General features: G+C 31.8%; 1 protein-coding gene across 1 annotated transcript; it reads left to right on the top strand.

Moving 5' to 3' along the window:
* Window positions 1-1,295: 1,295 nt before the first annotated feature.
* Window positions 1,296-6,899, top strand: LOC129284756 (ABC transporter G family member 1-like). The gene is made up of 8 exons (XM_054920218.1): window positions 1,296-1,515; window positions 4,205-4,284; window positions 4,532-5,002; window positions 5,227-5,316; window positions 5,417-5,548; window positions 5,711-5,917; window positions 6,008-6,094; window positions 6,190-6,899. The coding sequence occupies exons 1-8, from the start codon at window positions 1,296-1,298 to the stop codon at window positions 6,850-6,852; spliced, it is 1,950 nt and encodes a 649-aa protein (XP_054776193.1). The 3' UTR covers window positions 6,853-6,899.
* Window positions 6,900-8,498: the final 1,599 nt, after the last annotated feature.

Here is an 8,498-nt window from a genome sequence, read left to right as displayed (position 1 = left end):
TACATCATACTCTTCTAGTCTTTTTTATAAGTTATTTCTACCGACTTTATCAATATCAATATAAAAAAAGTATAAAAAATAAAAGTGTGTAGAATTTTAAATATACTCATATATAACAAATAAAAAAGTGATGTTATGTTACTTTTCTTTTTCATGAAGAGCAATTTTAAAAATATTTTTTAAATATTATCTAAAAAATTACACTGTAACTTATAAATAAATATTTTAGAATTTGATTTATAAATGAAACAAAAGGGAGTAGTCCAATAGGTGGCTTACATGGAAAAAAATTTTAACGCTCCAATACAAGCCTATGAGAAGATTACAATAAGGGAAACCAAATACTTTTTTGAATTGGTAGTGGCAAGCTAAGCTTAAAAAGCACAAATGAGAGCTTTAGAGTTTGTCTCTTATTAATAAAATGATTAGTTGATCAACAGATGTTGGATTTAGTATAAATAATCAATCTTTTATAATGTGATAAGTTAAAATTTGAATATTCATTTATCTTAATAAGAATATGAATGCACAAAATACATTTGAAAGAATTGCCCCTTATTTGGGTCAATAATGTTTGAATCTTACCCAATCGAATAACCATATAAAGATATTCAATAATATATTCACTTTATTAAAATATCAAACACAATAAATTAAATAATTAATATAAATAAACATAACTACTCCCTTTATTTTTATTTATAAGAGAAACTATTACTTTTAATTTATTTTTTATATAAGTAAAATTACATTTTTTTAATAGCATTTATTGCAAACTTTTTAAATTACCCCTCATAATTTTATTATTTATAGTCATAAAAAATAATTAATGAAGGCTTGATTAATACAATTAATAAAGAGTATTATTGTTCAATTTTTTTATTTTAAAACATAATTAATATAATTAACTAAGTTTTTTAACTTTGTGGATAGTTTTTCTCTCATTTAAATAGATATGGAAGGAGCATGAAAAACTTGTTGATGTATATGCACAGTGCAAAGAGGCCTATAAATACTGCCTGTCTCCTAAAGGGCAAAGTATCATCATATCATTAATTAGAAGCCACTGCATATTCAAACTCTAAATCTCTAAATCTCTCTCTCTCTCTCTCTCTCTCTCTCTCTCTCTCTCTCTCTCTCTCTCGTTCCCAACAATGGCTTCCCTTCATCCTCCAACCACAGCTTGTGAATATGAAGCCAACGACAGCTTTAGGGTTGTTGGAAGAGGGCTAGAGATCGAAACGACGACGTTAGATGTGGAAGGAGCACCAAGCGGTGGTCCAGCAAGGAAGAAGATGGATGATAACGAGATGGGGATGTGGCTGACGTGGAAGGATGTGTGGGTGACGTCAGCTTCTTCTTCTTCTCCAAGTGGGAAGAAGAAGAAGAAGAAAGGGATGGATGGAAGCAGAACAATACTTGAAGGTCTCAGTGGTTATGCAAAGCCTGGTCAGCTCTTGGCCATCATGGGTCCTTCTGGTTGTGGCAAGTCCACTCTTCTTGATGCTTTAGCAGGTAAATGTAATTTTTCATTCATTATCATATTATCTTTTCCAGAGTAAAAAGATCAGAGTTTTTTTTTCTTTTTTTTATAACAAAATTATTTTATTTTATTTTCATTACAAAATTGAGAGCATAACAGAGAGGTTCAACAAAATCAATTAATTCAAGTTAAATTTTAAATATCAAATTTTAAAAATTTTTAACTTAATTTCGTAATTTTATAACTTCGTTGTGATAAATTTATAACTTATATTTTAAATTTTATTAAAAAAATAAATTTTTTTATTTTTCAAACATGTTAAAATTTAAAAAATAAGTTATAAATTCATCATAACACAGTTGTAGAATTAAGATATTGAGTTGCAAATTTTTAAAGTTTGACACTTGTGACTTAAATTAAATTAATTAATCTTTTTGGGACCTCTTTGTCATTCTTCCTTACAAAATTATCATAGTTTTGGTGTAAAATGTCACTTTTAATATTTTTTATTATAAAATTAAATGCTCATTTTTGAAATTTTTTTTTTGGGAAATTTTTTTTGGGAAAAATTGAGATTCCAAACTCTATTTAATTGACTTTATTTATTCACAATTTTACCAAAACAAAAAACATATTATAAATTGCAGCTGAGAAAACGTTATATTTTTTTTCTATCATATCTAACCCTTTCTCACATAGAGGCGCTCTTGCTGTCTTATGGGATTAGATGTCACTTGAACTCCAAATTCTTGGAGAGAAAGCATATGTTAAATGATTGCTAGACCAAATCAAGTAACCAATTGATCTTAAAAAAAATTGTGGGTCAGTGAAATGCTATAAAAAAAATTCAAAATTTAGAAATAGATGGTTTAGGGCTTGTTTGTATTCTGTTTTTAAAAACTGCATTTTGTTTTTTTAAAGTAAAAAATAAAAAAATTTGTTTGGATAAGTATTTTTTATTTAGTTATTTTCAAAACGCTTTTCATTTTTATTTTTAATAAAAATTAGAAACAGCTTTAAAAGTCTATTTGCTTTCTGTTCTCGTTTTTGGTTTTTTTAAAAATATTTTGTAATATAGTTTTGAAAATTATTTTTAAAATAAAATAAAATAAAAATTGTTTGGCTATGTTAATTTAAAAACAGTTCTAAAACTTAAAAAAAAAAAAGACTACTAGTGATGATTATAACCAGTTAATGGTGATAATTAATAATAGAAATCGGTCAAGATAATTATAATTTTTAATAATCAAATATAGTGTATTTTAAAAACAAGAAAAATAAAACAAAAACAACTTAAAGCTGTTTCTATTTTTAAAAAAATGAAAATATTTTTAAAAACAACTAAATGAAAAACACCTATCTAAATAAAATTTTTTATTTTTTATTTTTAAAAACAAAAAATAGCTTTTAAAGAATAAAAACAAACAGGCACTTAAGTTGTTTTCATTTTGCTTTTCTTATTTTTAAAATGCACTATATTTAATTATTAAAAATTATAGTTATCTTAACCAATTTTTATTATTAGTCACTATTATTAAATACTTATAACCATCACTACTAGTCTATTTTTAATTCCAAAACTATTTTCATTTTATTTTGTTTTAAAAATAATTTTAAAAACTATATTATAAAATATTTTTTAAAAATAAAAAATGATAACAGAAACGAAACAGGCCGTTAATCAATTCATCCCATTCTTTATTGCGCTTTAAATTTTTTTTTTTGCCAGAATATTGTGCTTTTAAATTTAAAACATGTTTTTAAGTTATGACTAATAACTCTCTGTATCTGTACATAAGTAGACGTACTGGGGAATGAAGAATAATAGATTAATGATCTTGAAAAATAAAAAAAGTTAGAAAATAATTATATACGTTATAAATATCTAACATATCATAATTATATTATTTTTTAAATTATAAAATATTTATTCAAAATAGTTAATATATTCTTAATTTAAAATATATAGATTAGTTTAATTATGATCAATTCAACCACAATCCAATCACTAAAAGTGAACCCATATAACAATACTCCCAACACTTCATATGCTAATATGATTTTATTATGAAATGTACTATATTTAAAACATGAGATATTTTATGGAAGAAAGATAGATAAATTCCTCTAAAATCGAAAAAGTGACAATTTGGTCTAATAAATTTATATGTAAAATTACTTTATTACCCCTATACAATTTAAAAAGTTGTGATTTGTTAAATCATTTTAGTTATTAGTAGAATCAAACTTGTAAATATTTATACCAAACTTGTAAACCATATAAAATTAGTTCAATTTTGTTGTTAGAAAATTGTGATTTTCTAAATCATTTTAGTTATTAGTAAAATCAAACTTACAAATACTTATATCAAACTTATGAATAATATAAAATTAATTGGACTTTGCTTACTAAAAACATTACTGATATAAAATTGTGATTTCCTAAATTGTTTTAATTATTAGTAGAATTAAATTTGTAAACTATATAAAATTAATTATAGAGGAATACTGCAGTAATTTCACGTGAAAATTTAATCTCAAAAAAGTTCCTTGTAACCTTACTGTCATTATCACACCAAATTGTTATTTGCCTATTTCAAAAGGATTTATCCATCATTATCCCATATTTCATTGGTCTCCATGAGTTTTTTTTTTTTAAATTTAGTTCCTTCTATAACTAATTCAACTGAAGGAAATTATGACATGAATTACATTTTGCAGGGAGGTTAGGTTCAAACACAAAGCAAACAGGAGAGATTCTTATTAATGGCCACAAACAAGCACTGGCTTATGGGACCGCGGTACCTATATGTGTAGACCTTTAATTTTTCATTCATTAATTAAGCATATATGATTTGTTAGTAATTCAATTTCTCTTGTTTTAAAGTGTTACTATATCTTTTTATTACAGCCAAAAAAAAAATTAAATGAGTTAGATCTAAGAATTAACTAGAATTAGCACATGCCTCCAGACTTAAGGATAATATTACTATAATTACTTAGTTTAAACTTTAAGAAATGATTTATTATTACCACCTTTGATTTCAGGCATATGTGACACAAGATGACACTTTACTCACAACCCTAACTGTGGGAGAAGCAGTGTACTACTCAGCTCAGCTTCAACTACCAGACACAATGTCAAAGGAAGAGAAAAAGGAGAGAGCAGAGTTCACTATAAGAGAAATGGGTCTGCAAGACGCCATTAACACCAGAATTGGTGGTTGGGGTTGCAAGGGAATCAGTGGAGGCCAGAAGAGAAGAGTCAGTATCTGCATTGAGATCCTCACACGTCCGAGACTTCTCTTCCTCGATGAACCAACCAGTGGACTTGACAGTGCAGCCTCGTACTATGTTATGAGCAGAATCGCAAGCCTTGATCGAAAGGATGGGATTCAAAGAACCATTATTGCTTCCATTCATCAGCCTAGTACTGAAGTGTTTCAACTCTTTGATAATCTTTGTCTTCTTTCTTCAGGAAAAACTTTGTTCTTTGGTCCTGCTTCTGCTGCAACTGAGGTTACTGTTTTGATCTGTGTGTGTGTGTGTGTGTGTGTAGATATATCATCATATGTTCAATTGTTCAGTCTACTTTATGTTCAAGTCTTGTGTGATTGTTCTGTACTGATACAAGGGTTTGGATCTATGTCTGTTGGTAAGCATACTCATGCCTAAATATCATGTGTGCGCGTGACTATCATGTATGTATGTATGTACGTATATAACGTCCCCTTGATTTGCAGTTCTTTACTTCAAATGGCTTTCCTTGTCCAGCTCTCCAAAATCCATCTGATCATTTCCTGAAAACTATAAACAAGGATTTTGATTATCAGGTATGCTTTATGCACTACACTCAAACACCATACATACACAGTACTAATCATGCAGTTGAACTCCAATTTTGATTAATTGAGATTCTTATTGGTTTATCAGGACATTGAACTCGGTTTAAGTGGAACTCAAAGGAAGCCTACAGAAGAGGCAATTGAAATTCTTGTGAAGTCATACAAGTCTTCTGATTTGAACAAACAAGTTCAAGCAGAAGTAGCAGCACTGACTACACAGGTATATATTTGTTGGATCCACATAGGTGCGTGCACAGATATCTATCACATGAAGATGACTATATATAACCAATGATTACAGAACTACATAACCAGTTGGCTCCCTTCACAATAAAGAAAGTGAATGAGTAATTTATATATAATACGGAGGTGTGGTTTACAGGAAAGTGGAATGGCGGAGAAGATGAAGAAGAGGAAGAGAGGGCATGCAAGCTTCCATACTCAGTGTGTTGTTCTTACGAAGAGATCACTTGTGAACATGCGTCGCGATGTAGGCTATTACTGGTTACGCCTTGTCATATACATGGGCGTTGCTCTAGGTTTGTCCACTGTGTTCTATGACTTGGGCATGAGCATAGGATCCATTCAGGTGAGAAAAAATATCAGGACAAAATGAGACTTAAAGATACGCATGTCCATGATTATATCTATACATATATATAATCTATGCTTATTTCAGGATAGAGGTGCCCTTCTCATGTTTGTGTCTTCATTCTTAACTTTCATGACCATTGGTGGATTCCCTTCTTTTGTGGAGGACATGAAGGTTTGTATATGTTCTCATCTTTATCATTTAACAAGATATGAATGTATAGTCACTGTAATAATTGTCCATTTCTACTGATATATATATATATATAGGTATTTCAGAGAGAAAGGTTAAATGGACACTACGGAGTGACAACCTATGTGATAGGAAACACATTATCTTCAATCCCTTGCTTGTTACTCGTTACTCTCATTCCTGGAGCCATAGCCTACTACCTTCCTGGCCTTCAGAAATCCGCTGAACACTTCGTCTGCTTCTGTTGCATCCTTTTTGCGTGTCTCATGCTGGTTGAGAGCCTCATGATGATAGTGGCTAGCGTCGTTCCTAACTTCCTCATGGGAATCATAACTGGTGCTGGTATTCAAGGCATCATGATGCTTGCAGGAGGCTTCTTTAGACTCCCCAATGACCTCCCTAGAATCTTCTGGAAGTACCCTCTTTCTTACGTCGCCTTCCATAGATATGCCTTCCAAGGCATGTTCAAGAATGAGTTTCAGGGACTTAGGTTTGGGAGTGTAAGTGGGGAAGAGATCCTAAGAAGCAAATGGGAAGTAGACATGACCTATTCAAAGTGGGTTGATCTTTGGATTCTTTTGGGCATGATTGTTTTGTACAGAGTTGTGTTTTTGGCGATCATCAAAGGGAAGGAGAAGATGAAGCCTGCTCTTGCTTCTTTGCTTTCTGGGCCTCCTAAGACAAGCATTCAGATCATGGCAAATCCAAATGCTACTCCTTTACATCAAGGGATTGCATGAATTAAATGAAATCCAATAAGTAATTAGAATATACGAGTTAATATGTATGTATGTATGTATGTATGTGTATTTATAAACATATCATTGTAGACTCCGCTTATAACAAGTGTATCTTCAATAGGACTTTCAAATGTGCTTAATTATGTATCAAGTAAAATTATAGGCGAGTTTATAATTTTTAAATAAAATATACGAACCAGTTATTATATTTATTATTTTTTTCTTTTTCTTGCAATTTTATCTTTGACCGATTTAATTTCTTGCCACTTCTGAAGTTAATTATGCCATTTGTGTAGATGTAGGCGTTGAAATTCTCAGTGATGAGAAAAATATTCTATTATACAACAAACTTTTAAAATTTGTTCGTGGGTGAGGTTTTAAAAAAATTATTATACATATAACTTTTTTTTGTTCACGAGCTCTCCACAATATTTAATATGCTACACAAAAATTAGCATCTGTCGAAATGGCAAAGATCTGATTCAGCAGGAGATTGTGTATACTGTATATATAGATTTCTCATACCATTTTTGGCATTTTGTGTGCTTTCATGCACTTTTGGGTTTTGATTTCTTCAAATAAATCACAATAAACAAATTCTCAAATACAAGTTTCTACCTTTCACGTCGACATCCTTCTGTTCGCCATAGCTGTGTTTTGACATGGCTCTCGCTTCTTCTTCGTCTCTCATAACCTGTAATCCTGCTCGCCACTCCTTTCCTTCATCTCCTTCCCCGACATTCCGCCTCCCTCCTCCCGCCGGCGGCCGGCGGTAGGTTCAGTATAGTCGCGAATTCTACTGAGGCGTCGAAATCAACCGTCCCTTCCATCGCGTCGACCGCCTCAATTCACACCCAATGGACTCTTGATAGTTGGAAGACCAAGAGGCTCTTCAGCTTCCGGAATACCCGGATCACAATGAACTCGATCAAGTCCTCAAACCCCTTGACTCTTACCCTCCCATTGTGTTCGCCGGAGAGGTGAGGAGCCTCGAGGATAACTCGCCCAGGCCGCCATGGGAAACGCTTTTCTCCTTCAGGGTGGGGATTGCGCCGAGAGCTTCAAGGAGTTCAATGCTAACTACATTCGTGATACCTTTCGTGTTATGATTCAAATGAGTGTCGTTTTACTGTTTCGGTGCCAAATGCCTATAATAAAGTCTCTTAACTTCTCTCTCTCCCTCTCTCTTATATTCATTTGGAGCAATTCCAAGAATGCTGGAATTGGAAATTTCTCCCAGTGGATTATTGAAACTTGATATTGTTGTTAGTGTAAGTGGATTAGTGAGCCATTCTGGGGTTGTTCAGATTTTCACTCTAGTTGAATTGTTTGAAACTTTAAACCTCTCAATCTGGACTATAAGTTAGTAAAGCAGTGTTGGAAACTGATGTTTTGTATTCCCAATTGAGCAATGATTTGGATGTGTGCGTGCGTGCGTGTGTGTGTGTTGTGCGCGGGTGTGGTGAATGGGATTGACATAGATACTTCAATTGTTGACGTAGGTTGAAGAATGGCAGGTCAATTTGCAAAGCCAGATCAGAGCCGTATGAGGAGAGGGATGGAGTGAGGATGCCAAGCTATAGGGGTGATGTGTGAATGGTGATGCATTTCTGGCAGCATCAAGAGTTCCAGACCCACAGAGAATG

This window comes from Prosopis cineraria, unplaced genomic scaffold (genome assembly GCF_029017545.1).
Source record: "Prosopis cineraria cultivar Desert tree isolate PC_DT_omini unplaced genomic scaffold, ASM2901754v1 PC11, whole genome shotgun sequence".
NCBI classification, from domain to species: domain Eukaryota; kingdom Viridiplantae; phylum Streptophyta; class Magnoliopsida; order Fabales; family Fabaceae; genus Prosopis; species Prosopis cineraria.
Note: the sequence above shows the minus strand (reverse complement) of the source record. Positions and strands in the feature narration are given on the sequence as shown.